The sequence below is a fragment of the Botrytis sinoallii genome, assembly GCF_014898435.1.
Source record: "Botrytis sinoallii strain Bc 23 chromosome Unknown BSIN_011, whole genome shotgun sequence".
Lineage (NCBI taxonomy): Eukaryota > Fungi > Ascomycota > Leotiomycetes > Helotiales > Sclerotiniaceae > Botrytis > Botrytis sinoallii.
In genome coordinates, this window is record NW_024066038.1 from 420,866 (window position 1) to 440,642 (window position 19,777).

General features: G+C 44.4%; 9 protein-coding genes across 9 annotated transcripts; 4 read left to right on the forward strand and 5 right to left on the reverse strand.

Annotated features, from left to right (window-relative positions):
* Positions 1-761: 761 nt before the first annotated feature.
* EAF02_006786 (uncharacterized protein) lies at positions 762-2,284 on the forward strand (the record flags this gene model as incomplete). The annotated part of the gene is made up of 2 exons (XM_038902834.1): positions 762-1,179; positions 1,239-2,284. The coding sequence occupies 2 exons, from the start codon at positions 762-764 to the stop codon at positions 2,282-2,284; spliced, it is 1,464 nt and encodes a 487-aa protein (XP_038757155.1).
* A 926-nt stretch (positions 2,285-3,210) lies between these two features.
* On the reverse strand, positions 3,211-3,754 carry EAF02_006787 (uncharacterized protein; the record flags this gene model as incomplete). Its single annotated transcript, XM_038902835.1, has 2 exons — positions 3,211-3,662; positions 3,715-3,754. 2 exons carry the CDS (start codon positions 3,752-3,754, stop codon positions 3,211-3,213), a joined length of 492 nt encoding a protein of 163 aa, XP_038757156.1.
* A 238-nt stretch (positions 3,755-3,992) lies between these two features.
* Positions 3,993-4,957, forward strand: EAF02_006788 (uncharacterized protein; the record flags this gene model as incomplete). The annotated part of the gene is made up of 2 exons (XM_038902836.1): positions 3,993-4,001; positions 4,445-4,957. 2 exons carry the CDS (start codon positions 3,993-3,995, stop codon positions 4,955-4,957), a joined length of 522 nt encoding a protein of 173 aa, XP_038757157.1.
* Positions 4,958-5,501: 544 nt separating this feature from the next.
* On the reverse strand, positions 5,502-6,898 carry EAF02_006789 (uncharacterized protein). The gene is made up of 2 exons (XM_038902837.1): positions 6,785-6,898; positions 5,502-6,628 (listed from the first exon to the last, which is right to left on the reverse strand). The coding sequence occupies exons 1-2, from the start codon at positions 6,844-6,846 to the stop codon at positions 5,812-5,814; spliced, it is 879 nt and encodes a 292-aa protein (XP_038757158.1). The 5' UTR covers positions 6,847-6,898; the 3' UTR covers positions 5,502-5,811.
* Positions 6,899-7,275: 377 nt separating this feature from the next.
* EAF02_006790 (uncharacterized protein) lies at positions 7,276-9,509 on the reverse strand (the record flags this gene model as incomplete). The annotated part of the gene is made up of 8 exons (XM_038902838.1): positions 7,276-7,614; positions 7,666-8,104; positions 8,157-8,301; positions 8,354-8,468; positions 8,522-9,013; positions 9,063-9,214; positions 9,271-9,376; positions 9,444-9,509. 8 exons carry the CDS (start codon positions 9,507-9,509, stop codon positions 7,276-7,278), a joined length of 1,854 nt encoding a protein of 617 aa, XP_038757159.1.
* Positions 9,510-10,164: 655 nt separating this feature from the next.
* Positions 10,165-12,116, forward strand: EAF02_006791 (uncharacterized protein; the record flags this gene model as incomplete). The annotated part of the gene is made up of 3 exons (XM_038902839.1): positions 10,165-10,217; positions 10,286-12,016; positions 12,071-12,116. The coding sequence occupies 3 exons, from the start codon at positions 10,165-10,167 to the stop codon at positions 12,114-12,116; spliced, it is 1,830 nt and encodes a 609-aa protein (XP_038757160.1).
* A 229-nt stretch (positions 12,117-12,345) lies between these two features.
* Positions 12,346-15,052, reverse strand: EAF02_006792 (uncharacterized protein). The gene is made up of 2 exons (XM_038902840.1): positions 14,904-15,052; positions 12,346-14,833 (listed from the first exon to the last, which is right to left on the reverse strand). The coding sequence occupies exons 1-2, from the start codon at positions 14,928-14,930 to the stop codon at positions 12,497-12,499; spliced, it is 2,364 nt and encodes a 787-aa protein (XP_038757161.1). The 5' UTR covers positions 14,931-15,052; the 3' UTR covers positions 12,346-12,496.
* Positions 15,053-15,408: 356 nt separating this feature from the next.
* Positions 15,409-16,283, forward strand: EAF02_006793 (uncharacterized protein; the record flags this gene model as incomplete). Its single annotated transcript, XM_038902841.1, has 2 exons — positions 15,409-15,437; positions 15,521-16,283. 2 exons carry the CDS (start codon positions 15,409-15,411, stop codon positions 16,281-16,283), a joined length of 792 nt encoding a protein of 263 aa, XP_038757162.1.
* An 87-nt stretch (positions 16,284-16,370) lies between these two features.
* EAF02_006794 (uncharacterized protein) lies at positions 16,371-18,762 on the reverse strand. Its single transcript, XM_038902842.1, has 7 exons — positions 18,371-18,762; positions 18,238-18,281; positions 18,164-18,174; positions 18,019-18,091; positions 17,697-17,948; positions 17,358-17,649; positions 16,371-17,306 (listed from the first exon to the last, which is right to left on the reverse strand). The coding sequence occupies exons 1-7, from the start codon at positions 18,382-18,384 to the stop codon at positions 16,802-16,804; spliced, it is 1,191 nt and encodes a 396-aa protein (XP_038757163.1). The 5' UTR covers positions 18,385-18,762; the 3' UTR covers positions 16,371-16,801.
* Between the last annotated feature and the right edge of the window lie 1,015 nt (positions 18,763-19,777).

Below are 19,777 nucleotides of genomic sequence, written 5' to 3' on the forward strand. Positions count from 1 at the left end.
GTTCATGTTCTTCGAAAAGTATATTTCTAGTACTCTAGTATTCTATTATCTTGGTCTCTTGGTAACTAATAGTACTTACTATCTTACCACCAGTCCCTAATGCCTCCGTTGAAAGTTTAACGTCAATTGTCATCCGAATTTAGCGTCAGGGCATCTTCTGCCTTCATCGGTCCACCCCACCAATGTAGAGCAGAAATTCCATCTACCGCGCCATGCTAACCGTGGAAAGCAAGGATTCTATGCTTTTTTGATCCAGATCTTTTTCCTATTCTCCAGTGAGGCTAATCTAACTAAAGGCAAGTTGCATTCAACTTTGATCGATCATCGTCCTATCATATTCTCTTGTTCAACTTATCAACTTCTCTCGTACATTTCACCTCTCACTCAACCTCATATTCTCATCTCCACTCCGGAATCTAGCACCCCCTCGACCCATTCTTGTATGCCCTTATCCCGGTTCCTGTTGACCCATCTAGGTTTCCTTCTTCCCTTCCTTCCGTCATCATGCTACTACCCGCATGCTGTCTTGACCATATATTAAGGCGACTTTTCCCATCGGGACTTCCGAATCTCCTTCTTATTAAGTACTTTCCAAGAATACTTTGCATATCTCTCACCGACTTTGGCTTCTATATATCAAGACTTTGAACTCATGAACATATCTGTCGTCGACTATATATATTACTTGACTACTCTTACTTCTACTCCTTCCCTTCTCCTTACTTCATAATCCAAACTGTATTCTCTAGACATCATTTATCATGTCGCCAGCGGCCATCGCAGAAGCGCATAGAGAAGATGCATACATCGCCAACACCAAGGCGATGAGTAATGGATCTTCATATATGAATGGAGGGGCCGTTCAACTTGGCATGAAGAGAACCACATTCCTATTTGATCGACATCTCCACAAAGAATTTCCAGTCATCGTACGAGGAAGTGGAAGTAATCTTTACACTAAAGACGGACGAGTCATATTTGATGCCACATCCGGCGCCGCTGTCTCATGTTTAGGACATGGCAACAAGCGAGTCACCAATGCCGTTTTCCAGCAAATGGCGTCCGGCATTCCATACCTAGCCTCGGGATTCTATGCCCACGAGACTGTGGACGATCTTTGCGAAGAACTGATAAACGGCACTGGCCGAAAAATGGCCCGAGTCTATTTGACTGGTTCAGGTAAGTTAGCTACACAGCCAACCATTGATGTGGATGTGACCCAAGCTAATTCAACGTAGGATCCGAGGCTATGGAAGCCACATGCAAATTGGCACGACAGTACTTTTACGAAAAAGATAAATCTACTCCACGAGTCAACTTCATTGCTCGAGAAGGTTCATATCATGGCAACACTCTAGGCGCATTAGGCATGTCAGGCCACAAAGCACGCCGCGCACCCTATGCCCCCTTCCTGATGCCCAACGTCCATCACGTGTCTTCCTGCAATCCCTATCGCCAACGTCTCCTCAACGAATCCGACGCCTCATTCGTTTCTCGCAAAGCCGCCGAACTCGAAGCCAAGTTTCAAGAACTCGGCCCCGAAACTGTCATCGGCTTCTGCGCCGAACCCATCGTCGGCGCAGCGCTCGGCTGCGTCGCCGCTCTCCCCGGCTACCTTAAAGCTATGCGCGACGTATGTCATCGCCACGGCGCGCTATTCATCCTCGACGAAGTCATGTGTGGCATGGGTCGCACCGGAACTCTGCACGCATGGCAATCCGAAAACGTCGTTCCCGATCTCCAAACCATTGGGAAAGGACTCGGCGGCGGCTACCAACCGGTTGCCGGCGTACTGATATCGCAAAAAGTCGTCAATGTTCTCTACAACGGCACTGGACAATTTATCCACGGACAAACATACCAAGGAATGCCTGTTCAAGCCGCTGCTGCCCTAGAAGTTCAACGTATCATCCGTCAGCATGACGTCCTTGACAATGTCCGCACGCAAGGTGCATACCTCGGCAAACTTCTCAAACAACATCTCTCCGACCATCCCAACGTAGGGGATATCCGTGGAAAAGGACTTTTCTGGGGCATTGAATTTGTGAAAGACAAAAAGAGCAAAGTGGCTTTCGAACCCAAACTGAGCATTGCGCAAAAGGTACACGATCTAGCTATCTCACACCCATATAATATGACGATCTATCCTGGGACCGGCACGGTAGATGGCATGTGTGGAGATCACATCATGTTGTCGCCGAATTACTTGGTTACGAAAGAGGACATTGAATATATTGTGAGGGTTACGGTGGACGTCATCGAGACTGTTTTTGAAAATCTATAAGGGAGAGTTTATAAAATTTACATTCTGGATTTGGACTTGGGCTTGGGAATTATATCTTATATCACGTTTTGCTTTATTTATGGGGGGCCTTGCAAAAGGACTGAGTACAAGAGGTTGGTTTGGAGATAGGAGATTCGGAGATTGGAGTTATATTAGGGATTCAAGGGTTTTTGGGAGACAGCATGCATGGGAATCGATTTCCTGAGAGTTTTTTTTCTTCTACTGTCAGTTTTTACATGCAAGCTTCAGGGCTCTTCTGTGTTGAGCGAATATGGGATGTTGGTTTGGCGTGATGGAGAAACTTCGTTATATGGACGGCAGCAGGTATTCCCTCGTTCTTGCTTGTCTATTTATTTTGGAGGCGTTTATTGCATCATCGATAAAGAGATATATGCCTGGAATTGCTTTCTATCTGTACCCTGTATCCTACCTACAGAAAAGAAAAGTCAAACAAAATCAAAAAATGATTACTCCCATGATTTGCATCCACATTACTGTTTTCGTCCCACTACTGAATTGTGATATCAGAAAATGAGTAAATGAGATGAGTTACCTGAATGATGTCATCTGTAGCATGATTATCCTTTCTAGCCGATCGGTACTTGTATCGAAACTCCTTTTGGTCCTGAGTACCATCAGGTTGGTATTATGTTCCATTCGTTCGATTGCCCATGACTCCAATGTCCCACATTTGTAAGTCTCCGGAACTCCATGCGAATCCAGCCCTTGAATGCCCCATAATCCTTTTATCCTAATTCCTAGAAACTCTATTCACCCAGCAAAAAACCTGCCCTCTCTGATAAACTCCCTTTCCCCCGTTGTTTCGCTCTGCATATGTGATCTTATTTCCATTTCCCGCCTCTCGTCGCTCTCCCAGATCCTCGTGACCTATTTTCACCCACGTAGTGTAGCGACGCAGCGCCCACTCATTTTTTCTCTTCCTTGTCATCAGTGGTATATTCTACAACCATCTTAATATCATCCTCCAATTCTGGAAACACCTTTTCCATCTCTCCGGCAAGCACATCCCTGAAATCTCCAAACGCTTGCATCTTGCCCCTCATCAACTGATTATTTTTCCTCGCTGCCTCCACAAATTCTCTCGTATAAATATCTGGATTCCGCCCATTGTCTATGTAATGTATCACATCCTGTGGAACATACGCGAGATCCGTGGCCTTTCCTGCAACCCTATCAAATTGGGGTTTTCCGGTCGGAGGCCCAGCGGGAACCGTGGCATGAGAAACGATTTGGAGAGAAGTTGAGAGTTGGAGGAGAGACTTCTCGAGAATGTCACGAGTCGGTCGCCCGACGCTGTCGTAATTATGCGTTTGTATCATTATTTCGTATAAGTCTTGGATAACGTTCTTGATTTCATCTGTGAGTGTTAATATGATGATCGTAGAGTATATGGACCATTGAAAACTTACTCGTAACGACATTGTGATCGTCGTTATTGACTGGCGCCATTATTGAGGAATTTGATATAGGAAATGTTTGGAGAAACTGTTGTTTGTGGTTGCGAGTCGACGAGTTCATTGATAGATGCTCATCTAGAAGAGATTATGTAATATTCTTAACAAGGCTGTCAGCCCTGCATGCAAGGCTCCTATTTTATCAGTACCACTGATCCCAAAAATTAAGTACTAGCCTAGCCTGGCCAGTGATTTCTAGTCAACTCAATAGAATATTCCCATTTTGACATCGAATGACAACCGTATGTAATGGGAGCTCAGAGCTAAATTCAAGAAGTAATCTACCCTTGAGAAGAAGGATTTAGGATGATTGTAGGAAGTTCCCCGGTGAGCTTTCTCACAATTCTACTCCCGGTGAATATATCGGTAGTTTTGAGAACTACCAAAATAACGCCATTAGCTCATCCACTAGTTAATTCACAATGACTTCTGGTCACGCACCCACATAGAAATATTACCTATTTCAAAACTCGAGACATTCAGAGCAAGTGTCCCAAAGATGAGCAAGAAAAAAAGTCAATTGATGAATACCTAGCTTTGTTTCAGAGCACGTGAGTGCTTCCACACATTCCATATCAGATCTTCAAGCAGATCATGATCTTTGATATAAAGTGGGTTTCTCTCAACTCGCTGTCCCTTGCTCCTTGTCATCTCCGACCACCGAAGATTTCTAATTGGCCAATAGATTCGTGTTCTCCTCCACGACCTGCACAACATCGCCAACGATCACGCAGCCCAAGCACGAACTCAGAATACTACTGATGAACTCTATATCAGTGGACCTTATTTTACGTTGGAGGAAGCTGCTCGGATCAAAGGTTCGATAGTGCCTTCACCAATCTTGACTGAAATACCGGAGTTTGAAGAGCTCGAGTTTGAGGGAGACTTGGAGCATCATGTAAGCCCAGACACTCCAGTCTCGGAAGACGAGAGCCCCAAAGAAATGACTGTCGAAACGGCAATTAAATCCTGTTTCCAGTCATTTTTCGAAAAACGTAAGGCAAGTGATGATGCACGACCATATGGTCCTCATAATGTGGGACCGATTTATAGGACAATTTTCATGGTATCGAAAGAGGAGTTGAAGAATGAAAAGTTCTTGGGGAGATTAAGACGTGCTGGACTCAGCGAACCTAGAACTAACGCGACTGGCAATGTTGGAAACAAGAAGAAAAAGAAGAATGAGAGGAGACAATGAATGGGCTAAATCAGAATGACTGGAAGGACTTCCTGACCCGGAAGAAATAACGTCTCGCACACATTTCTCTTGCGACAAGGGCTTCAAGCTTCTATGTCTCGAGGTCCATGAGGCCTTAGCAGTTGTGTGATGACGTCGCAATCATATGAATTGCACTCAGGAGTTTGAAGGCCGCGATGACCTTAGTGAACCGCACACGATGCACATCAAAATGACATCCTAGAGCGTTTAGGGGATTGTCACATCTGTGGCATCGAGAAGTTTTATAAGGCTAGGTGAATTCGGCTTGGTGAGTCAATGACCTTGTATATGGGGAAGTATAATTCTAATAGAGGTCCTAGGCATCGAGTCGATTTGTCACTTGAGACAAACAGTACTTCATTATTCTGAAACAGGAACCTTGCTTTATTTTTATTATAAAGAAGCCTTTCATGTTATATATATACCTGACAAAAATATACAGAACAGAATTGACACTTCTTATATCCACAGAGACATCACAGCAAGTGAACTGTGAGACCAATTGGAGGCGCAATTTCAGACTTCAATTTCTTGAACATTTGTGCTTTCCAGAACATTTCGATGAAATGAAGAATTGTACACATCATGCTTGGAATTTAAGAACCTCCCGTTCAAGCACCACTGGAGCGTGATTTCCATAGAGATTTTGTGTTGTATTGCATTGGTAAATATTCAATATTGGACTTCAACATTCATTTTTGTAATATTCGACGCCATCTGACTTCGAGGTTAGTTAGAGAGAGCCTATGACCCCTCTGAGATTGCTGCCTTCAAACCACACACCACGAGCCGTAGCCCTCAATGTAACATTCTGAGTACGGTTTTCCCGGTATCTATTCGCTCCCTCCACACTTCCTAAAACAAACACTACACACTGTCTGGCCCTTCACTCCTCCAAAACTAAAACTTCTATACTCAATCTTCCTCAGTACCTCGAACCTTTCTCCCTGCTCCTCCTCTTCCTTTCCAACAAACCACTCAATTAATTCCTCCTCTGTCCAATTGCAACTCGTAACAACCGCCACTCCGCCCGTTCTCACTAATGCCAGCACTTTCTCTTTATATCCCTCGAAAATCCTTTTCCCATTCGCATCTATCTCCTCCGACAAACTAATAGCATCGAATGTCCCTTTGTCAAGTACTATATCCCATCCTTTTGCCTGTTCTCCATTAAGAACTTTTGGAGATGGATCTTCTTTCATTATATCCCATGTGATAAATTCGATTTCGTTTCCCTGTTCGGTTTCCTCTTCCTCCCCTTCCTCTAATTTATCCTTCGCAATTCGTTTCGCAAATTCAATAGATCTCTCCGAATAATCCACACCCATCATTCTTCCCACCCATTTTTTCCCTGGAGCCTCGTTTTCTCTCCCTTCCTCTGTCTCTTCCTCCACCTCGTCCTCATCACTATCCTCCTCCCCCTCCCTCAGCCTAACCAAAAAGTGACCATTTCCCGTCCCTAGATCTAGCAGTCCAAGATCTTTCCTCCTCCTCCCTTTTCCCAATCCCAATAAATCCTTCTCGAAAACCTCCCCGTTCAAGAAATCTACGACTTTATCCTCTGCAGATGAATCATCAAACCATATCGTTCCTACATCCGTCGCATCGAGTGCGTGGTTTGAAATTTCACGATTATAGAGATTATCCCAACTAAGCTTCTTTGTTAACGAATATGGCTTTGGATATTAGAGAGGAGGATGCAAATGTGCTGGATAGCAAGTACGGTGCGAGGAAGGAGAAAATTTGTATGATAGAGGGGTAGTATGGAGGGGTAAATCATCTGTAGAGAGCATAAGACATACTTACTATTCTTTTGTGCCTAGAGCTGATGGATCGAGATGTGATGGTTTAGATGCTTCTGAAGTCATTTTGAACCGTAATTTTGTTCAATTGCAATATTACTCAGTCTTGAGGGAAGATGTTGTGCAGGAGATAATGGCATTAGGGTATTGAGGGTGGGTATCGTATCCTCCAAAGCGGCAGAATAATTGGGTTCACCGCCTAAGAAAGTCGAGACTCTCGAGAGGCTGCACTGCCATAGTTTTTTTCACAATTCATTGATCACAAACATTGAATCATTTAGTATATCGTTCTCATTTGGTTTGCTTCTATACAGTTTTATCGCCTACCATCTGCATATATGGGATGTTGCTTATCAAAAACTTATTAGAAGGGACTATGCTGGATTTCATGCTCCGATCTAGAATAACAGGAAAACAGCAAGGCCACCATGCTCAACCTACTGGCGCAAAAAAGATACATTTTTGTTCCCATATGCGACATCTTTACCTCCCTATCTATGAGGTTTCCATAGGTTCACCAGAAATAGAAGCTGCAGCCGTAGTAGCAAAGAACCGAACATCGACATCATCATCCTTTTGCAACTTTTCCAAATTTGGTAGAATTCTTTCTTGGATAAGTTCTTGACCTCTAGCCGAGGGTGGTTCTGAGCTACCAGACTTCTCTAGCGAATACACGGTACCCTCGTCTGGCAATCTCTTAAGAACTGAGATAATCTCAGAGTATGATTTGGCGACATTGAAACGAATATTTGGAATCTCGTCAGCTACTAATTTGTCCATCATAGGTAGGATAGAATTTGAGACAACATCAAGACTGACGACTTGCGCAAGTGTCTGTGGATAAGGTTAGAAAATTTTGAGCAAGGGGCAAAATTTGAAGCTTACTGTAATTGCAAAGCAGGTGGTCATTCTGTAGAGATAATTTGGATGAGCTCCCATAGCCATAACTTTTGGAATGATGGCTTCATTTGCCCAATCGACGCCAAATACTTCGGTGAGCTTCTTCAAATTCTTTGTTGCCGCATCACGGATAGAGAAGACTGTATCTCCTAGCCAGCCCATGCAGAGAGCAGCCAACTTCTCGTCGAAGAATTGAACACCAAGTTGGCTGGCCAATAGAGGAATGTACTCAATGATTGCCAAGCGAACGCGCCATTGTTTATCCTCAGCAAGCTGTACAATAGCAGGAAGAAGGGATTGTGAGAGGAGATCAATGCCAATGACCTGGTTCACCAACTCCAACTTGGAGATTATATGTAAACGGACATCAGGGAATTCATCTTTGAGCATTTGCAAGAACATCGGGAGTAAGTGATCGATGGTCCTATAGAGCTTGTAAGCATAAATATCATGAACTATGGATGTAAAAAACCTACTCTTGCTTGCCAAGAATTGGTGCAAGGCCACTGATCTGGGTACCAAGAGCAGCCCGAACGTGTTGAGAAGTATCAGAAACCAGATCTTCGACAGTAGTCATGATGTCGTTTAAGAGGGTGGTGTGATCGACAAGTTTGCAGAAACCTTTCCTTTTGTTTAGTGTGGTATCTTGTAAAACAGGAATGACCAGACATACCAGGGATTTGCCCAGCAATTGCTGTACGTACTTCTGCTTCACTGTCCTTCAATAACTTGACGAATGCTGGTACAAGATCTCTTGTTACAACTTCATCGTCAACCGCTTTTGCAATCTAAACTGCGTTAACACTGTCCACCAGAATCGTACAATCCGAGTAAAACCAACCTTCTCAAATCTATCAGCTACCATATACCTCACTCTCCAACTTTTATCTTCGATTAAACTCCTCAACGCTGTGAGTAGAACTCCATGGCTTGATTGTTGCTCCTTTGGTACGACTTCCGCAATTGCAATCAAAATCTCTACTGTCAATAAACGCACGCTATCCTGGTCATCGCCGGCAAGGTGTTGGAACAAGGGTATCATTTCTTCCACAACTATTGTAGCGGGCATTTCCTTCACAAATTTCGACAAGTTGTTTGCAGACTGTCTTCGTACCATAGGGGTTTCGTCATGAACCAAAAGGCCGAATTGTTGCCTGAGCTGCTCTTGCATTGGAGGCGACGCCTTTTTGTATGGTACGTTATATAATCCTGTGGCGGAGATCTTTGAGGTGAACCAGTCGGCTTTTGAAAGTCGAATCGTGAGGGGAATGAAGTACTCTTCGACTTGTTGTGAAGACAGCTCCTCGCATATCTTGTTTAAAGATTCCACAGCCTAATCCGGTCAGCATAGCTATAACTAAATGTCAGTGCTATTGACAAACCTTTTCTCGCACCAGGGGTTCCTCGATGGCCGCGAGGTTCTCGAGGGGTGATAGAAGAACATGGCCGAACTCTGGCCCGCCAACATATTCTACAAAGTTTCCGAGTTCCTCGCTCAAAGCCGTGAGAACTTCGTCTTCATCTTCGACGGATTCTACATAATATCGTCAACCATTGTACTAAAATATAGTTCCATATCGCACGCCATACCATCTAAGAAGGGAATCAACTCGTCTCTTGTGCGATCTGCTCCAAGTGCGAGGGCGATCGTTGACAGTCGATGAATGGCATTCAGTCTTAAAGTAACGTCGTCATGCTAGTAAGCTATCAGTACTGCGCAACAAAGCCTTGTCCTTCGAAGGTGATGCGCCTTGGTTCAATACCTTTAATTCATCAATGAGAACAGCTATGGGATAGAGCTCGTCAGTCTTATCTGGAGCGTCCGCCATTGTGAAGATATGTAGAAGTCTTTATGGAGTGAATTCGGAGGTTTAATAAGGTGAGGTGCTGAGTTTGTTTACTCTGTTCGTGGTTGAGAATATTTAGGAGGTTATCGCGTGGTCGTAGGTTCCTGTTGATAGATTGACGGAACTTCGTAATTAATCTCCGGGACTAAGAAAAAGCGGGAGAGGTGAATAAATCTTATGATATAATCCAGACCTAGGGACTGCCGATGACATGTCAGTGAGGTCTACGAGATATCTGGGTGGCATATGGTGGGGGAAGCAACGAAGGAGTCTTTGTAAACAGATTCCGACTTCGTTTTCGTAGTGAAAGAAACTTATTGGAAACGAACCTTCAAAACACACTGCTGCAAAGAGGATGAAATTGAAATTTGAAGTAGCGTTGCTGGACAAACGCTTTAAAATTCAGAAGAGGTGGTAGATTTAATGTTGGTTGGCAGCGACAGCTCTCGGTGAGTTTGAACCTTTGAGAATCAACCATTGACCCATTGATATGTGAGCCTCAGGCATACACGTATACCTCTCAGTTCAGACCCCTCTGATACAACCCCACCAATAATTATTTCGACTCATAACTCATTGCTCATATTGATTTAAGAAACTGTGAAGCAAATATTGCAACCGCAACTAATCAGTCAAGATGCCCACCATCAGCGTTGATAAAGCGAAGCTCTACGAAGCTCTCGGGCAAGAGTGAGTAAACAATTTCTGTGACTCCGCAGCTTCCCATATATGTTGTAGTAAACTAAATTATACCTTAGGTATACCACAGAGGAGTTCGAAGAGTTATGTTTCGAGTTTGGAATTGAATTGGACGAGGACACATCAAATTCGGAAAGACCAATAGTCAACGGAAAGCAAGAACCTGCACAGCTTAAAATCGAAATTCCTGCGAACCGATATGATATGCTCTGTTTTGAGGGCATAGCTCTCATGCTGAATGTCTTCAGGGAGAAGAAACCCTTCCCAAACTATAGATTGGTTAAACCTGAGAGTGGAAATTTAGAGACCTTGACAGTTCACCAAGATACTATGAAAGTGCGACCATACGTCTCGGCGTCGATCCTGCGAAATGTTACTTTCACTCAAGATGGTTATGACTCCTTCATCTCGCTGCAAGACAAACTACACCAGAATCTTGCCCGACAGCGCACCTTGGTTGCGATTGGTACACATGATATGGATACAGTCAAAGGACCTTTCACATACGAGGCACTTCCACCAAAAGATATCGTTTTCACACCTTTGAACCAAACTAAGGAGATGAACGCGGAGGAATTAATGCAATTTTATGAGAACGACAAACACTTGGGGAAATACCTACACATTATTCGGGACAAACCAGTATATCCAGTCATTTACGACTCAAATCGCACTGTCATGTCCATGCCTCCAATCATTAACGGAGATCATTCCAAGATTACTTTGAATACCAAGAATGTTTTCATTGAGATGACTGGTACGGACCGCACAAAACTAGAAATCGTAAACAATATCATAGTTTCTATGTTCTCTCAATACTGCGCGGAACCATTCACAATTGAGCCCGTCGAGATTATTTCGGAGCACAACCAGGAAACCCGAACAACTCCCAATCTCAGCCCACGGGAAACTGAGGCCGAGGTCGACTATATCAACAACTGCTGTGGTCTCTCAGAATCCCCAGAAAAAATTTGTGAGCTTCTCAAGAAAATGTGCTTGTCCGCGAAACCCTCCACAAAGGATAAGAATTTACTGGATGTCTCGATACCAACAACCAGAGCCGATGTTCTTCACCAATGTGACATCATGGAAGACGTGGCTATTGCTTACGGCTTCAACAATCTTCCCCGTACATCCCCAAACAAAGCCTCCACCATTGCTCAACCCCTCCCAATCAACAAACTTGGTGACATAGTTAGAACGGAAACCGCCATGGCAGGCTGGAGCGAAGTCATGCCTCTAATTCTCTGCTCTCACGACGAGAATTTCGCTTGGCTCAACCGCAAAGATGATGGTACTACAGCTGTTCGACTTGCCAACCCCAAGACCGCTGAATATCAAGTTGTCCGCACATCCCTCCTCCCCGGTCTCCTCAAAACCATCCGTGAAAACAAGAAGCACAGTCTCCCCCTCAAAGTCTTTGAAGTGTCTGACGTTGCGTTCAAAGATTTGAGCTTGGAGCGTAAATCGCGAAATGAGCGTCATTTTGCAGCAGCCTGGTACGGCAAAACCAGTGGTTTCGAAGTTGTCCATGGATTACTCGATCGCATTCTGCTTATGTTGCAAACCGCATTCATTACACATGAGGAGGGGCTAGAGGGCAAGAAACAGGATTTTGCAATCAAGGAGAACCCAACAAAACCAGATGGATATTGGATTGAGGAGATTGATGAGCCAACCTTCTTTGCTGGTCATGCGGCTGCGATCTATTTGCGGCTTGGAGGCAAGGAGGTGCGTGTTGGAGAGTTTGGTATCTTGCATCCTACCGTCTTGGATAAATTCGAATTGAGGTAAGTCTATGTCTGTTTGTAGATTTGGGAACGTAACATACTAATATGCACTAGATATCCTGTCAGTACTTTGGAGATCAATCTAGAAGTCTTCTTATAAGCTATCAAATCACATCAATCGCACATAGGCCACAAGGCGAGCTAGAACATTCCCAAAAGAAGACATCGATTCGCGGCTTTTACTTTTTGCTATTTAACTACTAGAATAGCATGTCTGATGTATGAATAATGAGTAAAAATTATCAAAAAATTATGAAACGTTATAACAGCTTTTCGTCATTTTGACAACGTTTCTCTACCAGTACGCCTTTACTCCTACATTGCCTTGGGAGATATAATAGAAGAATGTCTTCTCCCATTTACTTCCTTTACCTTTCCTCCGTCTCTCCGAAATACACATTCCCCAGCTCGGTTTAAACGCCAGCCTGGATAGGCAATTTCCTAATCATCCATCCCAAAACTAACAGTCGTATGATATCATCATTGCATCTCAACCTCCATTTCCATTTCTTTACTATTCCCATTCAGACTTGCCGGACCGCTCTGGTTAGCACTTCCCATGCCCCCTAAACCTCCCAACCCCGTTGCCTTTCCAATTCCCAGCCCCGCAATTCCATCTCTCAGACTTGCGAATGGATTGCCACTAACCGTTGTCGTCCCATTTGAACCTCGTCTCGTCGGAGTCCCCGCTTCCAGGCCCGCAAGAACCGTACGACCGGGTGGCGCTCCTGGCGGCGAGCTTACACTTGCAGTTGTGTTGAGTCCGTTACTGTTGTTTGCACTGAGTGCTAGATATCTTTCCATGGCAGGATTATGCGGTCCGTTCATTTCTTCGTCCGTGCGATTAAACACTTGATGCCACCATCTTACATCCTCTAAATTAGGGAAGATCAAACGTTCTTTTCCTTTAACGTGATCATCTATTTCTCCGTCGTAGTCCTTATTAGTAAATTCCGGTTTCTTGGACAAGAAATATGCCCAGACGCTCTTGGTGCGTTCTTTGACGCGAGCGTCTACACGAGACTTTTCATTGTTGTAGAGGAATGTCCCATACTGACAGGAATAGAGATGATAGAGAAGTCGGCGAAGGAATCGTTCATTAAATTCGAAGCGAGTGGGGTGTTGACGGAGAAGCTGATAGGTTGCATCTAGGAACTGGTGGAAGACTGGACTAGTTTCATTGGGCTTGGTAACATCACTTTGAGGGAGCGTGTCTAAAATAGGTCTCTTGAGAGATTGATCAACTGTAACCTCATCTGCTTCATCGACATTCTCTTGACTGTGGTTACTTTTATTGAAGAATCGTTTGGCGCTTAGCAAAGCATTTTCGATAGCATCTCCGCGCCCGTCAGTGTTCCCACCCGGCTGTATTGCTGAGCCAGCAAGAGCATCGTTTTGTGTTACAAACCACTTCTCATGATTCAAGAACCCAGATCTATGTTGAAACATATGCCCGAAACTTAGCCAGTCCTTTTCTACTAGTACTATGAATCCTTCTATCGTTCTGTAGTAAGGGTCGAGCATCAACTGGGATAGAGCACTTAGCTGACTCGTTCTATCCCAGCCATCTGAGCAGTGAATGAGGACATGCGAATGTTGTATACCGACTTGCCTGGCGATTAATGCCGCTCCATCAAGAATACCAGTGATGTGTTTTATCCAACCACTCTTTGCCAAAAGTTCTCGATTTGGAGGAAGAGGGGACACATCAGCATCCTTAATAGCGTCAATCACTTTCGCCAGAGAGTCTCGCATGACATGGATATTTGCGATATTCAAATATGCTTTCTTAGCAAGTGGATAGTATTCCATTTTTTCCGTACCAAAGCCGTTTACTTGGTTAGCGTAAGCATTAACCTGAGGTCTTGCATCCACAATCAAATTGTTCTGCTGTGCCCCATACACCTGAGGTTTCTCGGTTATAATCTCGATATTTGACGCAGATGCAAGCATCTCATCCTCATAACGTTCCGTATCTGTCACTTCTCCATTGTTCGGTGTACTGATATCGGCTTGACTGGAAGCTGGACTATTTCTAGATGCCGCTGGAGATACCGAGTCCACCTCATCAACCTGTGATGTTGCCGAAAAACATGCGCTAACCAACTTCTCATCCTGTACACTGCGGGCTTGTCGCATGCCAGTCCGGGGTTGTGAACATCTGGTCAAAGCGCAATTGTTAACAGGATGTAAGTATGTTAGAACCGGTATCCGGGCCCTCGAACGGTGCTGGGCAGCGTGCTTGATTGTGATGTCGGAGACAGATGAAGGAACTGGAAGTAAGGCTGGGTAGGTAGGAGAGAAGGCGTAATCGTGATTCATCTTAGACAACCTCCATCCTCTATCAACCCCCTTCTCACTTATTCCCAAACGTTTCCATTCTGCCTTCGGGTCGTATACGTCCCATCCGTTTATCTGCTTTTCCGCACCATGCGCTTTATAACTAAACGCATATAATCTTTCAATACTACCCAACTTGCACGTTGAGTTCTTTAAGCTTTCGAATGTTTCTCGAGCTTGCTTGTCATCCGCAAAATTAAGAGTATAATAATTAAAGTCTCGACCCCGGAGACGAATAGAAGAAGCTTGCGCAGATCCTGGCGAAGTTGGTCGAAATGTACAGTATGCTATCATAGGATATGCTATCCACGACTCCCTCGTCCTGACCGGAGCCCCTGTGCGCTTTTGCGTTGGTGATGCTTGTTGCGAAGTTTCCGGCGGAGGAAGAGGTGCTTGAACTACGATTAAATGATGGGCTGTTAAGTGTAGTGTAACGTTGGAAGCTTGCCCCCGAGCTACTACCTGAACGTCATCCACCTATGAAGTGATTACAAAAGTTAGTTGATCAACTCTCAATTGCGCGGCAGGAGTTCAATGTTTGACCAACCTTTGATATCTTGAGCTTGTCTGCCATTTTTATTTATGGCTCGGCGCACTCGGTTGAAGTATAAATAATACAAATCATTTGTAGTTATAAAAGTCTTCTTTCGTAGTCTAGCTCTGTAATTTATCTGAATTCTGAGGGCGGATATGTTGATATTTTTGAATAATTTTTTGGTTGTATTATGGATATTTGATCATCTTCATGAACTGAACTTCGATATCATATCAGTTACGTAGCATCCCTGACGTTCGTTCCAATCAGGCTGTAGCTATACGGCTCATGCCACATGGGGGTCTAGTGGGGCTTTAATTTGTGAGCCTTACGAAATTATTGGAGCCTCGTAATAAAAGGCTGTATCTTCCAATTCGCTTAAAATCCCACATACGCTAGGAATTCGTAGGAAATTAACAAGATTCAGTTTCGAACTCGCGACCATCGACCACACGACAATCACGACGACGACGTTGAACCTTTTTCCCACCGGTTCATAACTCATAAATCAGACAATATGGCTTCCAGTGTTCCAGGTGCCGCTATGTAAGAAATGCCCTTGCTAAGATCATTCAACATTCAACAAGAAAAACAAGTTCGCGGGCTAATCATGAATTTCTTGTGTACAGCTCCAAGCGCAGAAAGTTCGTCGCCGATGGTGTTTTCTACGCCGAATTGAACGAGTTCTTCCAACGCGAGTTGGCTGAGGAGGGATACTCCGGTGTCGAAGTCCGTGTCACCCCAACCGTCACCGACATCATCATCCGCGCAACCCACACGCAAGAAGTTCTCGGAGAGCAAGGACGCCGCATTCGCGAACTCACCTCCCTCATCCAAAAGCGCTTCAAGTTCCCAGAGAACAGCGTTTCCCTCTACGCCGCCAAGGTCCAAAACCGTGGTCTCTCCGCCGTCGCTCAATGCGAATCCCTCAGATACAAGCTCCTTAACGGTCTCGCCGTCCGCAGAGCATGCTACGGTGTTCTCAGATTCATCATGGAGTCTGGTGCTAAGGGTTGTGAGGTTGTCGTTTCTGGAAAATTACGTGCTGCTCGTGCCAAGTCCATGAAGTTCACTGATGGTTTCATGATCCACTCCGGTCAACCAGCAAAGGACTTCATTGACCACGCCACCCGTCACGTTCTCCTCAAGCAAGGTGTTCTCGGTATCAAGGTCAAGATCATGAGAGGATCTGACCCAGAAGGAAAGTCTGGACCATCCAAGGGTCTCCCAGATTCCGTCACCATCATCGAGCCAAAGGAGGAGCAAAGTGTGGTTCAACCTATGAGCCAGGATTACGGTGCGAAGGCTGCCGCTGCTCAAGCAGCTGCTGAGGCCGCTCGCTCATCGGAACAGGCTGGTGAAGAGGCTGCTCCAGCTCCCCAAGAGGAATAAATTTTATGGAATAGTAAATAAGGATGGGCGGTTTCCTGCGAGTTCATAGTTCACGGACTTGTATTCACATCTAGCCAACGAAATTACGCTTTAAAAACACTTGAAAATAATGTACATGATACTATTAAATGTGATACCAAATGCCACCACTTCAGCTTGAATTCAAAAGTGAGAGTCAAACTAAGCTTATAGCGCCTCATGAGAGCCCATTCCTTGATTTACCCATGTAGATATCGTACAGATAGATGTCTTTCCCCCAACCGTCTCATTTTGTACACAATAGCAACCCAAACGCCTGATCCTCATGCAGTCGTACTTTGAGTTATAGCCCCAGCCGGCAGACCAGCCTGCCACCAAAATAATATTCTAATGAAACAAGAAAAAAAACACGCACGACCCCTCACGAATAAATTCCAACCCTTACCCTTAGCATATGAAATATACAGCCCGAACTTTTCCGCAATAGTTTCGAAACGTGTGTCATCACATCAAATAAACTGATATTTCTATTGGAGAGGTCACCGATTGGATGATCTACTCGGCCTCTCCTGCTCTAATGGTTCGCTGAAACTCTTTTTACTGCTATGCCCGTTGATTTTCCCATTCATAGCTCGTGGAGGTAGCGAATCGTCATCGCTATCGTCTGCTAGGTCCGCAAGACCGAACCCTGCGTTCTCTTCTTCATCATATGCATGGATCAGCCCCTCTCTGTCTCCTCGGCCATACCCGTTGCTTCCCATGCTCATCCTGTGCGGATCGTTGCTTCGGCGGGCCTGCATACTTCGTCTCGTCGATAGACCAGAAAGGGGGTCGGTTGCTATACCGTCTGTACCGGATACCATCTTGTTTCCTTCAGGGTCAGTTCTCGAGACGTTGAGTAAGTAAACCCCTGTAAAAATGACAAGGAATCCGCATAGGAGTGAAATTGTGTTGACCGCATCAGAAGTGTTGAAACCGCCGTACAAGATGAATGAGGCGGTAAGTGTTGCAGTCGTGAAAGTAACGTAGTAAAGTGGGTTTACGCTGGGTAGACGTCAGGATCAAAAAACGAGCTCAAAATTGGACAGGACTTACATAGAAGTAGGAAACTGGCTCAATGCCTTATTGAAGTAGTTCATCTGTGTCAAGATACAGACTACAGTTACGATAATGAAGACGTAGGTTGAGGGATAGATGAATTGATTTTCACCACCCAATGTCAATTTTACTGCAATACCAAATGCCTTTACTGACATGACTGAAACACCGCCGACAGTTGAACAAATCGACAAGTAAACTAGAGGATTCTTCTTGCCATACTTAGGGGCGACTTTATATATCATAACGACTGCAAAAACTGCAACGAAAAGACAAAAGAAAAGGAATCCTGCCGATATTAGCATGCTTCAGAAGCGAGGGAGCCTTGTAGCATACCTGGTTGGATAGCATAGTGAAGAATCTCATCAATTCTCTTGATCTCCTTGTCCGGGGGCGCGTGAAGGACAATAATGACCGATCCTATCAAGCACGTCGCGCAGCCCAATTTCCCCAATGTACCAAGTTTCTCATCCAAAAAGTATGACCCTAGAACCGCTCCGATCAAAACGCTGAGCGCTCCAAGAGGTGTGACCAGAATTGCTGGGGCGAACGCATATGCTGCAAAATTTGCTATTTCTCCGACAATTACTGTTCATATCCCATTAGCTAATTTTCCCCGCGTGGTATGCAAGTTGATCGTACATGCTATTATGCCCACCCCACCATATCGGACTCCTCAAGTATGTGAATCCATCTCCTTCGAAACGTGTCTTTCTCGGCATCCATGAGCCCTAAAGTAATCGTCAGTAAATGATTACAAATCAATATTTGAAATGTGAATATTCATACCTTTTAGTTATGACGAAACTTGTGCCTGTCAGGGAAACGCAATGTTAGTCTCATTTTTTCTACTTCGCCATAATCTGTATATTCATACCTATCGCCATAGTTGAGGTGATGGCTAAAGCCAGCCCTATGTATCTTTATCACCAGTCAGCCTTCGCCTGTGGGAAACGCCCAGCAAAACTCCCATGCGCGGATTGATCGGGTTCCGAATGCCATTGACGTACTTGTCTTCCAACATCTCGACTGCGCAGAGTTAAGATTTCCCTCCTAGCGGTGTTGCAAGGTGTCTATTTGATTTGTTGAGCTTTTGAGCTCACGCTCATGAAAAACCTCGCAAGGATATCAAAGTGAGGGTAGCGCAAGTGTATAAATCGGCGCAAATAAATCGTGGGACTTCTTGGAGTCTAATTATCGCCGTAGAGCGTTCTTCGCAAAATTGTTGAGTGTGATGATCGCAAGTCGACGTGGAGTGTCATGAGATAGTTTCACCCCTAGCTTTAGTGATAATTCTGTAGTTCGAATGCCTGTCGACCGAGGCAACAAATAATGAATGATGTTTTTTTTATTAAATTTAATGGTGATTTATTGGATGGATGGATGGATGGATGGATGGATGAATGAATGAAATCCAATGAGCGGATCGAAGGATTATTTCGAAATGCTGGATAATTGAAGTCACAAAGTTCTTGGCAATGTGGGATGACTTTTTATAAAATTCCGGATGTTCGAAATATGGAGGTCGAGGATTGAGGTTTGAAGTTTGAAGCTTGAAGCTGGGAGTGCGGTTTGAGGTAGAAAGTTTCTAGGGGCGGAAATTCGCGAATTGGGTGGCACTATGTGTACTTTTACTGTACAAGTACAAGCAAGCGGCAGGGAGTTGAAAAAGCAAGAGATGAAACTACCAACGTCAAGGTCTTTTCTTTCATTTGCTTCGAGTGATTGAATTTAATGGTTGAGTGGTTGAATGCAGGTGGTTCATGGAACTTTGACCTATTTCTCTGTTTGGGCCAACTGTGTTTGGCTGGGCTGGCTCACCCGTGGACCTAGGTAGTTGGTAGGTAGGTCTGGCTGGCTGCTACTCTACCAGGTATAGTTCAGGTTCCTCTAAATTTAGTACACGGAGTACTCCAGTAAAACAAAATTAAAGTCGAGTAAAGACGTTCGTAAGAAGTACCATGCTAGGTGTACAAGTACGCAGGTAGAGAGGTAGAGGTAGAGGTAGAGGTAGAGGTAGAGGTAGAGGTAGAGATAGATGTAGAGGTAGAGGTAGAGGTAGATGTAGAGGTAGAGGTAGAGATAGATGTAGAGGTAGAGGTAGAGGTAGAGATAGAGGTAGAGGTAGAGATAGAGGTAGAGGTAGAGGTAGAGATAGATGTAGAGGTAGAGATAGATGTAGAGGTAGAGGTAGAGGTAGATGTAGAGGTAGATGTAGATGTAGAGGTAGAGCTTGATTACAAAGTCCCTTGACGAAAATCATCAGATATCATACATATCAATATATCTATTCTACTCTACGTATGCTCTACCATATATCATTCTATTATATTATACTATATCCTCACCCTCAAAATTCAAGAAGGTTTGGGGCGATTTTGGCCCCTTTTCTTCCATACCCGTTGTGCTATATTAAA

Excerpts from the sequence above, each read along its gene's own strand:
- EAF02_006789 (XM_038902837.1), bottom strand. The coding sequence starts at position 6,846 with ATGACTTCAGAAGCATCTAAACCATCACATCTCGATCCATCAGCTCTA. Across the intron at positions 6,629-6,784 it reads GCTCTAGGCACAAAAGAATA|TTGGGATAATCTCTATAATC; the intron begins GTAAGTATGTCT and ends AAAGAAGCTTAG.
- EAF02_006792 (XM_038902840.1), bottom strand. The coding sequence starts at position 14,930 with ATGGCAGACAAGCTCAAGATATCAAAG. Across the intron at positions 14,834-14,903 it reads ACAAGCTCAAGATATCAAAG|GTGGATGACGTTCAGGTAGT; the intron begins GTTGGTCAAACA and ends ATCACTTCATAG.
- EAF02_006794 (XM_038902842.1), bottom strand. Across the intron at positions 17,949-18,018 it reads GAGGAGTCCGATATGGTGGG|TAATTGTCGGAGAAATAGCA; the intron begins GTGGGCATAATA and ends GGATATGAACAG. Across the intron at positions 17,307-17,357 it reads AGCCAGTTTCCTACTTCTAT|CGTAAACCCACTTTACTACG; the intron begins GTAAGTCCTGTC and ends ACGTCTACCCAG.